Genomic DNA, 19,064 nt, shown 5'->3' with positions numbered 1-19,064 from the left:
CAGCTGGCTTCGAATTCTGGAAAAACAGTCACTTTTTTGTAACACTGACATTTTGAAAGGATGCACTTGCATGACTTGCACATGTTGTTCCGATTGCGAGCCCATCTGACACATTATTTTCTCAGTGAGTGCAGAAGCCAGTGGCATTTTAGTCCATATTTTTGCAATAATGCATCTATATCCATTTGTCTTTTTTGTTTTTCTGTGTGCTTAATGATTTTTCCATTCTGCTGTTCAGGGTCCAGTCTGTACCGAGCGATGTCCAGAAGGAAGGTTTGGGCCAAACTGTACTGAGGAGTGTGTTTGCCACAACAACGGAAAATGTGACGCTGAAACTGGACAGTGTCAGTGTGCTAAAGGTTTCACTGGTCACAGGTAAGCAAGTGAAAGTGGATCTTTGGACGGCGTGTGGTTGTTTCCGCCTTTTCTTGCTTCTCCTGTGCAGGTGCCTCTCCAGTATGCTTACCGGTGCCACGTCTAATGTTTGGATTAGTCAGCGACAGAGAAAAATTGTCTCCTCGACATTACCATTGAAACCTTTGTCTGGAGAAAGCATTTTAAATTGTTTTGGCACTGTCATCCATTTTTTTGTCTTCAAATTAAAAGGCAGCCTGGCTATGATTTCTTGTCAGTGAACGGGAGTAATTTGAGCATGTTTTTCTCCAAAATTCAGGCAAAACCAAACAGCAGAGGCACAGGAATGCAGAACGTTTAGATTTGGTTTGTGCATACTGTGCTCAAACACACATTTGTATATTTTATCCCATTGCCCCAGCTTTTTCCTGTCTGTGTGTTTTCCTGCATTAAGGTGTAAGGAGGAGTGTGCTGCAGGTAGTTACGGACAGGACTGTAAAGGCGTGTGCGACTGTGCTAACGGTGCGCGCTGCTACAACATCGATGGAGCCTGTCTGTGCGAGCCGGGCTTCAGCGGTCCGCACTGCAGGGACAGGATGTGCCCAGACGGCATATATGGCATGCACTGTGAGCGCACGTGTCTCTGTCAGGACAAACACACACTCAGGTAAGAGCAGCTTTGGCATGAGTCTGGCAAAAGCTTCATTTACTGCTTTGAATAGTGATGCATGCAGTGTGAACTGAAAAATAAAAAAACATTTAAATGAAGTTGAGTTTTTTTTCTCGTAATTTGAATTCACATATTTGACGCTACCATTGTTCTACACTTTATGTTGCGCTGTTTAACCAAAGGGTGTTTTTTTCTCCCTTTTAATAACATTGTAGGTTTTACAAGACACACAGTTTTATTAATTATATAGTTTGCGTTCACAGCACTCTCAGATATTTCTCAAAAAGATTCTGAACAATAATATTATAATAACTGGTTCATAAATATGTGTTATTTACTTTATCTGCATAGTATTGTACCATTTTAACTGTGGCTGATGGCATGTTATTTACATTATCCAACCATCCATCCATCAGTGCTTATATGTAGCCAGAAAGCCATGTTTTCCAAGTCCTTCTGAGTGATCCTTCCCAGACCAAATGAGATCTCCCATAATAATCTTATCTATTCCAGGATCTTCATCCAGTTAGGCTTACCTGGAAATTCCCAAATATAGGTTAAATGTTATCATATCGTATCATAATGTTGCAGCACTACATGTAATTAAAGAGCTGCTTTAAGCAGACCACACAGCCACAGATGTTTTCATTTCTCAGGCCTTTGTGGGCATCACGGAGCCTGATTAACATCTTATGCTGCAGTGGCTCCATCAACCCTAAAGTCAACCAATGAGATTATTCTCCAGCTCAGAACTTTCAAAAATGGCAGCATCAAAAATAATTTCTTTAAAGTGGTTTCATGCCCCTCTGCAGTATGAAGACAAGTACTGAAGTACATGTAGACCCGCGCTGACTGTGGGTTTTCTTTGGCATTAGGTCCTCTGTTTCTCACTGCTCCATTCATATTTATGTCTGCTTACACTCTCCAGCTGCCATCCAATGAAAGGAGAGTGCACATGCCAACCGGGCTGGGCAGGACTATACTGCAATGAGACCTGCGCTCATGGTTTCTATGGTCATGGCTGCCTGGAGCCGTGTCTTTGTGTGAATGGAGGGGTGTGTGATGGGGCCACAGGACGATGTCATTGCGCCCCGGGCTTCACGGTCAGTGGTAGAGTAGATTAATGACTCATGACTCACTTTCTATACCTGTTGTGTCTTCATGTAAACCAAACTTTGGGGGTTACTGCAGGGGCTCCACTGTGAAAATCCCTGTAAAAGTGGCACCTATGGCAAGAACTGCTCCCTGGAGTGCTCCTGTAAAAACTATGTGGACTGCTCACCGATTGATGGAACTTGTTTCTGCAAAGAAGGTAATGAATAAAGAAAAACAGTTAATCAGAGGAGAATGAATACAATCATGAAGGAAAACTGGCCAAAAGGAAAACAAAGACTTACAGTTGATTGTGGGTCTGCAGGCTGGCGAGGACCAGACTGCTCCATCCCCTGCTCCGAAGGAACCTGGGGTCCAGGATGCAATGCCACGTGTCACTGTGCCAACGGAGCAAAATGCAACCCTGCAGATGGATCTTGCACCTGCACGGCTGGCTGGCAGGGGGCGCGCTGTGACCAACCGTGCCCGGTGAGTATCTGGAGATACTGGCAGTATATATAGAGTTATATATAATATTTACCCTTGAAGTTGTAAAAGATGTTGGAAAACCAGGTATTAAAAGATTCATCCTTTTACAAGACAACGGGGAGCGCTGTTTTGTGACACGTCTGTCCTATGCAGCAGTGTCTTTAGTCTCAGACAGTTTTCTCTGTAGGGCGACAATAAAAACAGCCTTGAACCTTGACTACGGATGTTGTCAGACACCATACCTGCATACAAGTGCACAGAGTAACAGCAATAATGCTTTTATGACTCAGCTTGATGGGTAAACTAGAATGTAAACAAATATATAACATATATCAAATATTGTTTTTGTGTATTTAATAAAAATAACCTGTCACAACAAATCAGTAGATAAAGGTAAATGGAGCTCTTAATTAATAAGTGTGCAATAACACACTGAATGCATATAAAATATAAACAAAATAAAAGCAGTGGTTCAAAAAAGGGATTGCCCCCCCCCCCCCAGACTAAAGCCACAGTATTATAAAGAAACAGATGTCACTTTGTAACATAAATGCTCTCCAAGATAAGAAAAGTCCAGTCTATGTTTAGTCCATGTCACACTGATGAGACGAATGACGTCTTTGATAAGACTAACACTCAAACTACGGCTGCTAATTCTACGGATGTCTGTTTTCTGATTAGGCAGCCTGTAGAAGTGTCCAGCTTTGAATCCCTTACCTCACCCTCTGTATGCTTTAATCTGCATTTTGGAAAAGTACCCCTCTTGTCTTTGCGATGCCAGCCCACCAGGCTGTCTACACAACATCACATTGCCAGTGTAGTATTTTGTCTCACTCTGACTGGGCTGGCCGAATGTGGAGGAGATTCCCCTGACAGTTCTTTGCCCGTTGGCACTTGTTCATTGTGCAGATGGGCACGTTTGGGCCTGGCTGCCTGAAGAGGTGTGATTGTGTTCATGCCAACGGCTGCCAAGCTACCACCGGGGAGTGCCACTGTCTGCCAGGCTGGTCTGGTAAGTGATGACGTCCTGCTGATGTATCGCTGCCAGCTTGGCTTTGGTATCACAGATGAGTCTGGTCTGATAAACTGTGAGCCACAGGTTTTAAACCATCCTTGCTCTCCTTTATTCTCATTGTTGTGTGACTCTAAAGTCTAGCTGTAAATGTAAGCAGTGTCAGAGCCAATCAGATTTGTACAATTAATCAAGTTTCTTACTATCAGATATCATACTAGTTACTAATCTCTGTCTCTCTTATCCTGTCTTCCTTCTTTCTCTGTATTGTAGGGTCTACCTTACAATGTAAAGCACCTTGAGGTGACTGTTGTTGTGATTTGGTGCTGTATAAATAAAGCCGAATTGAATTGAATTACTAAACACCAATTCCTTCCTCCTTCTTTTTCATATATGACAATTTAAAAAGGGAAGGCGGTGTTCTTAAACATTTGTTGCCTTACTCAACTGTCCAGATTAAGTTTTTTCAATCTGAAATTCATTTTTCTGATTATTGCGACACCACCTGACTCGACCGTATGCCTGTGAGGTCTCAATGATGATCAGAAATGACTCTAAACTGTAACCCTTTGAAAACAGAGCGTTTCATTTGTGAATACGTTTTTCTCCTGTGTTTTAACAAATATGGGACAAAAACTAAACCTTCTAACATGCATGAAATATTTCTTACATTTGTTCCAAGAAAGTCCTTTTTTTTTTGCTTTCTCTAAGAGATATGATCTGGGTTATGTTTATGACCTCACAGGGTTAAAGTCATACATATTGCACTCTTATTGACCTCCAACATTTCTTCTATTGACTCGATGAGACTAATATTTGGGGGGTTTAGAGAGGACTGTGTTAACCTAACACTTATGTGTTTCGTGCTCGTGAAGGTGAATGTTGACATGCTGATGTTAGCGTTTCACTTTTACGTCCATACCCCAGTGCAGCCTCGTAAAAGGCTGCTAGAATGGCCCAGTATGAAAAGCACTTTTTTTCTGGTTTCGCACCTCCCATCCATGCAAATAAAACAGGCTCTTTGTGTTTCGGGGAAAATGTGTTAGTTACAGTTGTGAAAAATCTTTTTGGTGAGAACACTAAATTACCAAATATTTCAGAGTTGGCTGCTCAGCAGCAACATTTCTGAAACTGTTAACCACTAAAACCCCCTCATGTTCCCATTTCTCTCTGTTCTTGCTTATCATTTCAACTAAATTTTTATACAGTTATAACCATGTTTTTATGTATTTAGATCAGTAACTGATTTAAACTTGGGATAGTGAAAGGCATTCTGCTCTTTACTTTAGCAGATGTAAAACTGTAGGTCCTTTATTAAACTAAATGATGTGATTAGAGTCAATAAAAGTTGTAATTTCCTGCTTCATTTATGTGCTCACTGCTTCATTTCCTTTAGGTCCCCGCTGCAGTGAGCCGTGTTCAGAGGGCCTGTGGGGGCGCCACTGTAACCAGACCTGCTTCAAGCATTGTCCAAACAGCGACACGTGTTTGAGGGAAACTGGAGCGTGTGTGTGCCGCCCAGGTTACTGGGGAGTCACCTGCCAAAACAGTGAGCGTTGTATCTGATGAGTTAATAAAAAAACGACTTAAAGACCCTATGGGCTCAAAATGTGGTCATAAATATTTTGTACTTGTAAATCAGTTTTGTATGTGTAAAAAGAATTTGTGTGTGCGTAAAAAAGATTTGTATGTGTAAAAAAGATTTGTATGTGTAAAAAAAGATTTGTGTGTGCGTAAAAAAGATTTGTATGTGTAAAAAAGATTTGTGTGTGCGTAAAAAAGATTTGTATGTGTAAAAAAGATTTGTGTGTGTGTAAAAAAGATTTGTATGTGTAAAAAAGATTTGTGTGTGGACTTAGCCAAAAAACCCCTGCAAGTTACAAGTACGGATTTTGACCCTGTTTTTCTTCCTTTCATCTGATTGGTCAATGTCATGTCAATCACAAATGTAACAATCCAATCAGAGGACAGATGGGTTTGCCTGTCGGAGGGGCACTTTTTTGAACTGCAGGTCCTTGAAGGGTAATACAGTTTGAAGCTAGAGGATCTCTATATAAATATCCGATAGCAGCTAGGTCCGCTAACTTTCAGTAGCTGTTGAAAGGATAAAGTTGTGGTATGTCAGTGGTTAGAAATACCATTATTACTTTAGGATTAGATTAACACAAAGTCAGGGCTGACCCTGGACCATTGCTGTGAGTCACAGTGCGCAGCATAAAAGTCCTTTCACATCGGACACAGGATGTGCTGCTAATGCTAACTAAAAGCAAAGGATCCAGAATTTGTTGCGCTGGCTGCTGGGCTCTGTGGGTTTTTGCAGCAGCTCTACCTGTACTAGCTGCACCTGCTCCTTGTCGTTTCTATCTCTGACTTTATGTCCTCTACAAGAGTTTCGGGTTTTTTTGCTAGTTCTTCAAATGTTCAATAAAAACATGTATGCTAATTCATAAGGAAGAAAGCTTTGTAATGGAGACTGTCATTTCCAAAACACTGCCTCCCCCCCCCCGCGGTCCGCAGCGCTGTTGAAAAGGCTGTGGAAGCCTGTATTAAGCACGTAGACCTGTGACACAAAAATCACCAAACTCAGACGACCACAGACTGTTTTCCTTCCTGGTGATGAAGGAAAACGCTGGGTTGGCATGTAAAAGGGCATTTATTCCCTTCAAAGACCTGCAGTTCAAAAAAAGCGTCCCTCCGACAGCCAAACCCATCTGTTCTCTGATTGGATTGTTACATTTGTGATTGACATGACATTGACCAATCAAATGAAAGGAAGAAAAATAGGGTCAAAATCCGTACTTGTAACTTGCAGGGTTTTTTTGGCTAAGTCCACACACAAATCTTTTTTACACATACAAATCTTTTTTACGCACATACAAATCTTTTTTACGCACACACAAATCTTTTTTACACACACACAAATCTTTTTTACACATACAAATCTTTTTTACACACACACAAATCTTTTTTACACATACAAATCTTTTTTACGCACACACAAATCTTTTTTACACATACAAATCTTTTTTACGCACACACAAATCTTTTTTTACACATACAAATCTTTTTTACACATACAAATCTTTTTTACGCACACACAAATTCTTTTTACACATACAAAACTGATTTACAAGTACAAAATATTTATGACCACATTTTGAGCCCATAAAAGACTCGCTCGCTGTATGCATTGTCTAATATCAGCCCTACTGTTTCCCTCAGAATGCAGAACGGGTACGTACGGTGACCAGTGCAGTATGACGTGTCAGTCCTGCGGCCAATCATACCGCTGCCATCATGTGACAGGAGAGTGTGACTGTCTACCTGGATACACTGGGCCAAACTGTGACCAAGGTGGGCTTTCTCACTAATCAGCAGTCATCACAAAAAGCCGCTGATCTTTCATTTACAAGTGAGTGCAGGACATTTAGCAGGTTATATTCTGTGGTTACAGTTTGTCCAGCTGGCTACTTTGGAAAACAGTGCTCTGAAGTGTGTGTTCCCTGTGCCAACAACTCCACGTGCAACCACCGGAACGGTCACTGTGAATGTTTACCAGGCTGGACCGCTATCGACTGCTCCAAACGTGAGTGCCACAGGATTTCATGCAGAGATGAGAGCGTGGACAGTACGGTGCTTTTGATTTGTTTAGAGTATCAACAGGGCTAGAACTTGAAATGGTAATGTGTTGATTAATAATCACTATTATAACTTCCCAGCAGCCAGGGCCTTGTTTTTATCCATAGACCCACTCTAATCATTGGAAGCAGCCAATGTGAGGCGTTGATCTGAGCATCTTGCTTTTCTTTAGAGCTGGAAGTGACCATATTTAAACTACCAGCTGTTGCCAGTTAGCTTAGTCAGCAAGCAGCAATCATAAACTGTCCAGATGCATCACAGAGAAACAAACACCTGCTAATTAGTGCTCGACTAACAAAATACTAGAATTTTCACCAGAACAACTGAAACAAAACAGATATTTGCATTAAAAAGCAGCACAAACACAGGACCAGCTCAGTGACTCAGATTAGCTGAGGCCTAACAGAATAATAGGAGCAATCAAGTGAGTCCTGTAAAACTTCAACAGATATATCATACAGATGCTGCTGAAGGGGAAATAAGTCATAGAAATGTGCTTTGTTTTCCAGCGTGCGATCCGGGACGTTTCGGTCAACTCTGTGCTCAGACCTGTTCCTGTCCAGCCAACCTCCTCTGTGACAGATTTACTGGAGACTGTGTGTGTGAAAACAGAGGCGACGACTGCAAGCAAGGTACGGACCTCATGTTAGCAGAAGTTTGGGAGTTACACTGACATTTACAGTACCTTACAATATAAAGCTCCTTGAGGCGACTGTTGTTGTGATTTGGTGCTATATAAATAAAACTGAATTGAACATGTAACCTGTAATGTGCTGTGGTTCATGGATTTTGGGCTAATAATGAATTAATCATGAAAGCTCCTCTGGTTGTTGTACTCGAGCTCTCCTTCCACCCTCTGCTTGTCAGACTCCTTTCAGCAGACGGGGAGTGTCATGAGTCGTCTTAATCCTGGAGAGAGGGAGTCGTGGGGGGCCATCGCCGGCATCGTTGTGCTTGTCATTCTGGTGGTCCTGCTGCTGGCTCTGCTGCTGCTTTACCGCCGCAGGCAGAAGGAAAAGCAGAACAACACTCCGACTGTCTCCTTCTCCACCGGCCACACCGTCAACTCTGAATATGCCGTTCCAGGTACAGTCAGAAGATGTTTCTGTCTGCTCATGCAGAGAATGGCTCATCCCACTGAGTGCTGTATGTGTAACATAAAACGACACAGATTCAAAGTAAAATCTGACACATCCAGTCAGACTGTTCAGAGTTTGAAACATCAGAATCTCAACACAGGATTCATCTCCTGTGGATATAAGGTTGAATTACAGCAACAATAATTTAGCACTGAACGTAAACCTACAATGTGGTAGTAGTGTAGCACCATGCAGTTTCCAGTAAGGTTTGGTAAGTGCAGACAGGGGGTACGAGAACATCGCTGGATAATGACAAACTGACATGTTCAGTGGGAACAATCACCCAGCATTTTACTGTCATATCCTGCTGGAGCGTGCACAGTCAGCTGCACCTGAAAATCCAGTCACCTTAGAAACTGCTTTCATCTTTACTTTCATACGTTTGCTCTTCTTTTTCCAGCACGGCTAATAACACACTTTATGCACTTTGTGGCAAAACAGGAAAAGTAATGTATTTGTTCATGTTTTTGGAGACAAGTAACTTTTTTTTGCAGTAAAGCTAACGCGTTTCAATGAGAAGAATGTTTTGTGTCTGCAGCACGTATGTTGTTGATCCTGTCCAGCTGGAACACGTCACCCTGGCACGCAACAAACCGCCTTTAAAATAAAATGGAGTCATTGTATTTGAACCAAAACCAGGGTCTTTTTCTAAATCTTACCCGATACATTTCGTCCCAAAATCTAACGGTAGTTTTTAATCTCTCTTGAGGGACCAGCACTATGGTTCTAGTGGTTTCCACCAACATAAGTCACATCACTGCCAATCACTCCACCCTCAAACGTGTGGATTTTTCACTCTTTTGGAAAATTTTATATATTTTGCGTACATAGACATAAATTAGTAGATAGGAGAGCCGTCATTGCAGCCAAAAAAAAGGAACATTTGTGTTTGTGGATATAAATTTGACTCTTTGATTAATGTGTTGATGTGACGGCTGATTTTGTTCACTTTTTCAACTTCCCTGCTGGAGGCTTAAACTGACACTAAAACACTTTTTAAGCCTTAAAAATATAAAGCAGGATGTCAGAAATCAACATAACTATATTTTTTTTAAAATATGTTTTCTTTTGGTACAACAGTTGATGACCGAATGTGATTTAAGTGGACTTAAAGGCCACCTGAATAAGGTTTATTATGAAAATAAATCACTGAACAAATTTTTCATATAGTATGTTAGAATTGGAAGAACAAGGCATGGTCAGATATGTTTCAAACTTCCATTTTAATTCAGCCAAACGCAGTTGATGGTTTTACAAACTGGTGCATTAAACTAGATAGATATCATGCTCAGTGTCAGCCATTTATTAACTGGCAGTAATTGAAGTCATCTTATACATAAGGGATAAATTACAAGTGGGACTGTGGCAGATTTTGTGGTGTTGTTGAGGATTCTTATTTAATCCCTGTAAATCTCATTGCTTCATTAAAACAGTTTAAAGAAGTATTTGTTTTAAACTGAATCACTGCTGACTGCTAACATGCCTTTGCAGAAGAAGACTCAGCCGGTCAGCGATCTACGCTGAATATTGAGTATTTTTGAAGAAAATCACTGTGATGTTGATGTCGTTCGTATGCACAGTGCGGTTTCATGTCTATCTCACCCTGTGTGTTTGTGGAATGCATTTTATTGACCTTGAGGTAATTTAATAGCAGCAGACGTGATGCCATGTGTTTGTTTTCGTCCTGCAGATGTTCCTCACAGTTACCACCATTACTACTCCAACCCCAGCTACCACACACTGAGCCAGAACAGGCCTCCGCTGCCACACCTCCCCAACAACCACGACCACACCATCAAGGTGAATGTCATCTCTGATATCTAAGGAGAAAGCTTCATGCCTCATTGCAGCACAGGGAGGAATATGTCATTTGGACAGCCAGCAACAGCTGGCTATGTATTCAAGGGGGTGTGAAATCATATGATACTAAAACGTGTAGACGCAGTAGGTCATTGGTCCTCAGCGCTTCATTTGGCTTTTGTACATTTGCAACGGTTTATCATTTTTCCTGCCTTACAGAACACCAACAACCAGCTGTTCTGCAGTGTGAAGAACGCAGAGAGGGAGAGACGAGGTCTGTTTGGAGTCGAGACCAATGCCACTCTGCCTGCAGACTGGAAACACCACGAGCCTCGCAAAGACTCAGGTCCGTCTAAGTGACTCTCCACTGCGTGATTCACATAAAGATCATTTAGAGGGCACACCTGCAGCTGTAGACTAGAATAAAATGAGCACATTAACATTTACAAGCTTATAAAAGCGAGAAACTGGTTTGCTGACCTTCTGACCACAGCGGCATTAAAGTAATCAGTAAAACCTGCAACTGCTGGCTGGCGGTGAGGGGGGGGGATGTTACAAAATAAGACATTACTGTCATCACATTATCTTTGCCTGTCTCATAGTAATATAATAGAGTAATCAAATTGTAGTCAGTAATGAAACAGTTATGTCACTTAAGTTAAATGCATTCTTTAATTATGGTCATAACAGGTGGAAAGAAAACGTCTTGTGAAACATTAATCAGAGCTCATGTGGGAGCAACCAAACGTCTCTATTTTCACTGAAGAGCAAGTATGAAGCTGAAGTGCAAAGATCTCATACGTGTCCTTTCTTAGAAGGATTTGTGCAGACTTCTGGTGATATTTATAGTTTAATATTATATTACTACGACTAAGTGGTGACCTCTGGCAAAGTGGGAAAGCAAAAAACTGCTGTTCCTCTGATGGCCGTTTCCACTGAGTTAAACCTTATTAAACTGTGCAGCAAGCCTCTAGTGGGCTTTGTTTGCAGTATAAAGTTCTGAATTTTGTATTTTAGTTTGAAATTTCCGTAAAACATTTACAATTAAATATTTATATATGAAGGGGGGTGCTATGTCACACTTTTCTCATTTTCTGTCATGTCCTGATGTTAGATGATTACAAACATGATCAAAGTTTTAAATAATGAGGTAAATGTAAAATAATTCCTGCGAGCCAAAAGCTTTTTTAAAGTCTGACATTTTCTTGTAATTTTGTGCTGAGCTAACATCAGCTCAGCTTTTTTACACAGTCATCTCAGGGACACCAAAGGCACATGAGTAGAGAAGCATGGCTTACAGGCACCAGGGTTCTGGTTGCAGGAGAGAGGAGGGGCAGCCAATCAGAAGACAGTGGGGTTTTTAGGGAGGGGAGACCTTTAAAGCGATAGGAGCTAAAACAGCTTGTTGACAGACCTGGAAAATTATTGTTTGAACAGTGAAAAGTATTTTATTGGTATCTGAAAATAAAAAATTGGAATATAAATGAGAAGAATAAGTCCCTATCTATTTTTGATCCAAACACATCTGCTGTAGTTCCTCATTGGTAATGAAAGAGTTAAAACATAGCAGTGGCTATGAGAAGGAAAACTGATAATGGAGAATCAACCTCGGTAAGCTGAACTGTCGGGGATCAAAGTGACTCAGTGAAATTTAACACCTTTTTTAGGGTGGTGTCTTGATCAGAGTTGTGCCTGAAGCTTGGAGTGGAGTGCAAAAGTTTAGATTTAAAATACTTCTTAGGCTCTTTTCAGTAACTGCACCAGCATAGCTGCTTATACAGGTAATGGCTGAGAGCCTCAGGGCAGGAAGAAGCTTAAGTAGTTCCTGCTTATAATCTCGAGCAAAGTTTATCGACCATCACATTTCCTAGTCAGCGGGGCACACTCGATATGAGACTATAAAAATAATAAGGACTTCGTAAAAGGTGAGAGTTGCATTGCCAGCACCTATCACTCACCTGGGATTGATTTTTACAGGTTTCCACAGCAGTTTATCTGCTTTTGATTAGCTCGCTATAAAGCAAAATGAAGACGTCTGATTTGTCTTTTATTGTTAACAGGAGCTTTTGGCATCGATCGGAGCTACAGCTACAGCGCCAGCCTCGGAAAATATTACAACAAAGGTAGTTTATCACCTCATTTTCTCTCTTTTCTTACTTACTGCTGAAGACTGAGGTTAGCTGCGGAAAAGCTGTCCAAAGTATGCTTACGGCTCTAAAAATTTCATTCTTTATTTATACAGTCTATGGATGACAGTGTTCTCCACCATCACACCTTTAATAATAATAATGGATGGATTTATATAGCGCTTTTCGAGACCCTCAAAGCACTTTACAATTCCACTATTCATTCACTCTCACATTCACACACTGGTGGAGGCAAGCTACAGTTGTAACCACAGCTGCCCTGGGTCAGACTGACAGAAGCGAGGCTGCCATATTGCGCCATCGGCCCCTCTGGCCATCACCAGTAGGCGGTAGGTGAAATGTCTTGCCCAAAGGACACAACGACCGAGACTGTCCGAGCCGGGGCTCGAACCGGCAACCTTCCGATCACAAGACGAACTGCTAACTCTTGAGCCACGATCGCCCCCCTCTTTATCCATCAGATGGCTTTTCGTGAATTTTACACAGACATTCATGGTCCACAGAGGCTTTAACTGTAGGGACTTTTCTTCTAACACCCGTGTAATTCTTTAACAGCAAGCTTTGAGTGAATTAGATGTCCATGTAATTTGGTTTCAAAGCCCCCCTCTGGGTGAACTCTATGTACTTGTGGAAAAATGTAACGTTCGATTTATCACCGCCATGTGATCACATTTTTTTTCTAGTACTTGTGACATGTTGAATGTTTGTTTTCCACTTTAACATTTTTACTTGTATATTGTTGTTTTAATTTTTATCTGATTTTATTCCTGTTTCCACGTTTTATCACTTCTATTGCTTAAATGTTTTTTTTTTAAATTATATTTTTTTATTTATTAGTTTCTGTTATTTTCTGATAGTCTGGGTGGAATTGGACCCAGGCCACACAAAAGATCAAGCCTTCTGTCATGATTTGCACACTCAGTCAGATTTTATCTTCTTGATTGTTTATTTTCTTTACATTTATTAAATTATTTGAATCTCATTCATTTTACATTATCTGTAGTTTTTTTTTTTTTTACTTCCACCTCAGCTCACGCTTGACCTTGAATGCCACGTCGAATCAAGTGTGCTGTACAAATAAAGTTTGGCTTGCTTGTTTACTGATGACATTCCCATCATCCTCAGCTGGACTGTTTGTTTAGTCCCATTTAGCAAATGTTAAAATGCATGTTAAACAAAGACGGTAAGCACATAACATCCTCGGCCGTAGACTGTGTGTAGTGGTCCTGAGAGCTCCTCGTAGCGCAAACACATTTAAGCAGACTGAGAAAACATTTTGACTGGTCTGAAAACACAGACGCGGCAGACGGCTGAGACGTGCTTATTGCAAAATTCAGTGACTCATGAAGCGAGTGATAAAACAAAGAAACCATCAGACAAACCGTAAGCTTACGTCCATTTTTTTATTGTCCCCTGGAAACATTTCTGTTGTAATTGGTCTTTTTTCAGTGTCTCTGTGTTTGCAGCTCTTTAAATGCTGCACCTCTGCTGTCACTGGGGAACATTTTTTCTCATCTTGATGTTTGTAGCTAACACGGCATCGTTCCATAAGGAGACAAGGAAGTCTGAAGCTGCTTTTTGGATTATTTAAATATCATTATTGAATATTGCTCATGGAAAAAAACATATTTCGTCTCAACAGGCTCACTTACTTTAGGCAGATCTGTTAAACCTACAAATTCATGAGCGTACAATTAAACTAAAGCTCATTCCTTATTGCTGTAAAAGATCATCAGCACTTTATAAAGAAAGCTGAAACTTCACAAGCTGTCATCGTCCTCTACTGTCATGATTTGTCTCCTGAGCCCAGAGGAATTCTCAGGCTTGTAAAACTGCTAGAAATTTCAATTTCCATGTCAGTACTCGACAGTTACTGGAAGTCCTTTGTGCTGCCTACAAATTTACATCAACAGTCATTAACTCGCAGCTGTACAGCAATTTACAGAGCTGCTTACTGATGAAAATCTCACTTTTCATGCAGTGAATGCTTCATCTAGTAGGCTTAGGCTTTAACCCTCAATCATGCTCCATTCTCGCTCTGCATGGACTTCATATGCAGTTTAATCTCTCAATATTTGTTTCCTGCAGAGCTGAAGGATTCGGCGGCCGTGAGCAGCAGCTCTCTGAACAGCGAGAATCCGTACGCCACCATCAAAGACCTGCCCGGGCTGCCCCTGCCCTTCTGCCCCCCGGAGAGCAGCTACATGGAGATGAAGTCGGCCATGCCCAGGGAGCGTGCGTACACCGAGATTACGCCCCCGCCGCCGTTCCACACGGCCACCTTACGCAGAGGTAAGCAACACTTCTGACCTCCTGCGAGTCCAAGGAGTGTTTTACACTTCACCACGACCTTCTTAGTTATTATTATGGTTAAACGTCCAATATTTCCATCATACAAACATTAGTGTGTCTGTGTGTCAATCTGTTTGTGTTTTCAAATGAACCAGTATTTTTGGATCCAGCTACTCTAACGCTAATTTTAATAACAACTATGAGTTTTTAAAATTAGGAATTGTAATGTAATCGTAAGGTGGGAGCTAATTGCGATTTACACTATAGGGACAAAAATACTGGACCACCTACACATTACACCTACAGCAGCTGAAACCTGTGCCATGCAGCTCCTGGTACACAGTCTTTGTGCTGATGTTACTGCCAGAGGAGACGTGGAACCCTGCAGAGCGTTAGCACTTGGTGATCCCACTCCTTAATGTTATGAATTTTTATCTGTAGAACAATCCATTCTTTTGACTACATGATTTTATACAAGCGTGGCAGCAGGACAAAAACAGGACAAAAACACCTGAATTCAAAGATTAAGAGGTGTGGCCCAATAGTTGATTTTACATAATTCTGTGGATTAACTTGAGTTTATTAGGCTACAGTGCTACCCACTGCACCATGGTTCCAACCGCTTTGGGAGAAAAAACAAGAAATAGAAACTCTTTTAAGGTCCTTATCAGTCAAACCTTAAAACAGGTCTGTGGCCTGTTAGACAGCTGGGCAGGCCAGACTTCCTCAGGCCATGGACTGATGAATCAACATCTGTTTGCCACAAATACAAGACTAAAGGAAGAGGAAGGGCAGGGGAGAGGAGAGGAAAAACAGGAAGCCAAAGGATGTTCTTCCTAGCTTTTATTGTATTGTGGACACTAGTAATACATCAATATGCAGTCAGAGGAATGAAGTGTAGGTCAGCGGGATCAAATCCTTACATTCATCCACATATTGGATTGAGTCCAGTCTTTTTTTCTTGGAGAAATCACTGCAATTTGCATTCACTCTACCTGAAACAGAAGACTGTGGTTGTAATGACAGAGCCAGCTTTGTGGCCGCTCTGCACAAACTGTTGTTTAAATCACTGATTCTCCTCTCTGTATGACTGCAACATTTGTAGCTGGTTTTTAAGATCTGACATCCAGACAAGACTTTTGAAATGAAGAAAAGCAGCACAAAGTGCAAACAAATCCAGTCTAGCCTAATTTAACTAAAACTGATGTTGAAAATTAAGCTTGGAAAAACTTTTTGCGTCAGCACATTTTGCAGCTAAATACAAACGATTGTAGATGAGATGGATTCTGAGCAGCAGCTTCTTCTAGAGTACAATCTACAAAAAGTATGCATGTCATAATAAACGAAATTACCAATCAAATTGTCTTTAATGTCTTTAAATACTCTGGCATGGATCCAGAACAGAATGACTAAGAAAATGAGTCATTTAGAGAAAATACACACTTCATGTAATAAAGGGTTTATAAACATAAAAGGAACAGTAAAGAATAAAGAAGACGGGGAGGTGTTTCCACTTCATGGCATGACATTGACGTGATTATGCGACACTGCTGTTTGTTACTGATGTTTTTAGTTTATTTGCTAATATCCTCGTTCAGGGTGCCCACATCTGAGAGCTAGACTCTTATTAAACGATTTATAGATGATGTTATTTAAATTTAAACAGAGGGTGAATGCACGCTTTTCCACCCTGGAGTGTGTGGGCTTTTAAAAAGCTTTATTTAGGACCGAGTTCAACAAGTTGTATTAAACACTGAGCACAGAGTAAGCTCAGACTGTAACGCCAAACGAACTCATCCAGTCAAGTCCAAAGCAGCAGGACTGAATGCACAGATGGGTTTTTATTTAAAAAATAGAGTCAGCATATTTTCCAGCACTAAAATAAAGAATGGCAGTCTGTTTGGTCCTCACAGCGAGTTCTTTTTCCCCTCAGAGTGTCAGAGCTCCCACGGCCACGCTCCTCACGAGGACCCGCAGAGCCACTACGACCTCCCGGTGAACAGCCACATCCCGGGACACTATGACCTGCCACCGGTGCGCCGCCCCCCCTCGCCCTGCCCCTCCCCCAGGAGAAGCCCTCAGTGACAGCGTCAGAGCAGCAGAGCAAATTGTTCCCTTCTGCTCGCTCCGGGGTTGATGAAGAAACGGCTAATTTTATCTCTGAAAATCAGAGCTGCAGACCACCCACAGAGCAGGGGCGAGGAGTCTGTCCTGCCAGACAAACCTTTGTTTACAGTGGATGCTTTCCTTTCAACTAAACACCGCCCCCTTGTGTGCGCAGAGCGGTACTCGCGTCTCCGTCACAGACCTGTCATCCAGACTGAGGAGCCAGCAGGCTGTGTGGTGACGCCCGCGGGGCTTCAGCTGCTTTTAACTCCCGAGGGCAGAACCCACCAGAGGATTTCATGGCTAAAAGCAGCGAATTGGGAATGTTTGTGTGTTTGAACTCTTGTAAACATGCTGAAATATTTGTTTTCCACACCCTTTGCGTGCTGCTGATGCATTTTTAACGGGCCTCTTTTATCAGAGCTCGATTTTCCCTTCGTCTCATCTCGCTTTTCAGGGTTTTTATTTCGAGTTGAATTTCAGTGCATTACATTTTCAACATTTTTTTAAAAAGGCAGCTTCAGCTGAAAAACAAAGATGTCTTATGACAAACCATATTTTATAGACAGAAAAAATACCAAAGATTTTTCTTTTTTAACACCTGGAAGCCAAAGTGAGCAGCATTTTACAAAAGTTCATGTAGTGTTTTCTCTAAAAAAAAAAAAAAAAAAATGCCATTTAAGGACTGAAGTGTGTTTCTTTAAAGAAATGTGGCTTATTGCTGCTGTCTGAAGAAAACTGTGTAAATACAGAAATGAATATATTGTCAGCCTCTCAGTATTGTTGAAGCGCAGCTCTTCTGTTCAAATAAAGATGCTTTTATGGGTCTCATAGGACACCTTATGAACTTCTTGTGTATATATTAATAGATGTTAAAAGGGTTGTGTGAGTTTGGGCACAGATATTATGATAAAGCCATCAGTGCAGTGCCCCTTTTTGTCACAATTAAAGGGCCATTTCACCCAAAACACAAAGATTTTATTATGTTTCGGTTTGTTTTTTTAGACCTGGTGCCTGTGTTACCCATAATGCAATCTCTCTGAACGGATCGCCTTTTGAAGGATGTCCTGTGTAGCCAACAGATATTCAGGCCAGGTCTTCTGCTGCTCATTTTTTACACATGCAAAGACAAAGATAATAAAAAAAACTAAATGTGTTGCTGGCTGACAGATTTATGAGACTGCATTTTGGGGAATTAGATTGTTGACTGTTTATTGTAATTGAAGCACAGCTTGCTCAAACATGATTGGTCAATACAACTTCAAGAGGACTAGAAATGGAAACCTCAACATGCTGGGTACCAGAGCTCATCGTCTATAGATTTTACATAGTCATATTTTGGTATCGGTTATAGACGTTACCCTACTATGAGTGGATTGTGCATAGTGATTGATGACTTGACGGCTGCCTTCAAAGTGAATCCAAAATTTTAAGGACAAAACATTAAACATTGGGAAGGCTGGGTTACTGAAGATTGTGGGCCAGACAGAAGGCCTGAGCTCCACATCACGTCTCCATCACTGGACAAAACTGTGGAGACTTTGGGTACAAAGCGGTGCTCAGAGATTCAGCTTCACAGCTTCTTGCGGCTTCCTCTGCCGCAGTTAAAGGTTTACAGAGTATTTGTCCAAATATGCAACAGCTCACACCCAGTCTTAAGACGTCTCCCTTCACCCTGACCTCACCACCAACAGGTTTCAGTGGAACTACTTTTTGTCAAGTTAGTCCCTATATAAAATCATTTACATTTTTAATGATGAGAGTGGAAATGTAATGTGATTGGCTAAAATTAGTGGCGATTATTGAGCTCTGTGTGTGTGTCTGGGGAGCAAACTGTAGTCCTGATTGTGTTGTAGTTCAGAAATACTGAAATTGGTGTATTAATGTAAAAATATTGACCTGTGAAGTTCATTTTCCTGTCAAGTTGTTAACAGAAGCCAAACAGAATGTACGTTGTGCTTTTAGTGCTACAATATTGTGCAGTCATTTATTTTTGAATGTAATCCTGGGAACATGTGTGTGTATATGATGTAAATAAAAACTCTCTGCACTTTTCATGGACTCGACATTTTTCAATAACAAGGAAATAATCACAACCGTCACTCATTGGAAAAAATACTTTTTACTCAGCATCGCTTTAGAAAAAAAATTGCATCAAAGTGTGGCTTTAATGATTTCATGATCTCAAACAACATTAATGGCGTTGGGTGATAACTTTAAATCTCAAGCCCTTCAAAAGATTCATGAGATCTCCACCAAGACTCGAGGAAGGTCGGAGTTTACAAAGACCTCACAGGGTGTTTGTGCATCTGTGGTTGTAGTGA

At 41.1% G+C, this 19,064-nt stretch overlaps 1 protein-coding gene across 1 annotated transcript in view; it reads left to right on the top strand.

Moving 5' to 3' along the window:
* The window catches only part of pear1 (platelet endothelial aggregation receptor 1), a 64,258-nt gene extending 45,463 nt beyond the window's left edge, over positions 1–18,795 (top strand). The window contains exons 8-23 of the mRNA XM_063486939.1: positions 239–375; positions 809–1,021; positions 1,953–2,127; positions 2,216–2,336; positions 2,442–2,605; positions 3,515–3,617; positions 5,014–5,166; positions 6,840–6,971; positions 7,072–7,203; positions 7,766–7,888; positions 8,124–8,342; positions 10,086–10,195; positions 10,415–10,541; positions 12,256–12,318; positions 14,431–14,634; positions 16,568–18,795. Of these exons, the coding sequence (XP_063343009.1) occupies positions 239–375; positions 809–1,021; positions 1,953–2,127; positions 2,216–2,336; positions 2,442–2,605; positions 3,515–3,617; positions 5,014–5,166; positions 6,840–6,971; positions 7,072–7,203; positions 7,766–7,888; positions 8,124–8,342; positions 10,086–10,195; positions 10,415–10,541; positions 12,256–12,318; positions 14,431–14,634; positions 16,568–16,719 (2,328 nt within the window). The 3' untranslated portion in view covers positions 16,720–18,795. The remainder of the gene's footprint in view (positions 1–238; positions 376–808; positions 1,022–1,952; positions 2,128–2,215; positions 2,337–2,441; positions 2,606–3,514; positions 3,618–5,013; positions 5,167–6,839; positions 6,972–7,071; positions 7,204–7,765; positions 7,889–8,123; positions 8,343–10,085; positions 10,196–10,414; positions 10,542–12,255; positions 12,319–14,430; positions 14,635–16,567) is intronic.
* The last annotated feature ends 269 nt before the right edge of the window (positions 18,796–19,064 follow it).

Source organism: Pelmatolapia mariae, linkage group LG10_11 (assembly GCF_036321145.2).
Source record: "Pelmatolapia mariae isolate MD_Pm_ZW linkage group LG10_11, Pm_UMD_F_2, whole genome shotgun sequence".
Lineage (NCBI taxonomy): Eukaryota > Metazoa > Chordata > Actinopteri > Cichliformes > Cichlidae > Pelmatolapia > Pelmatolapia mariae.
Note: the sequence above shows the minus strand (reverse complement) of the source record. Positions and strands in the feature narration are given on the sequence as shown.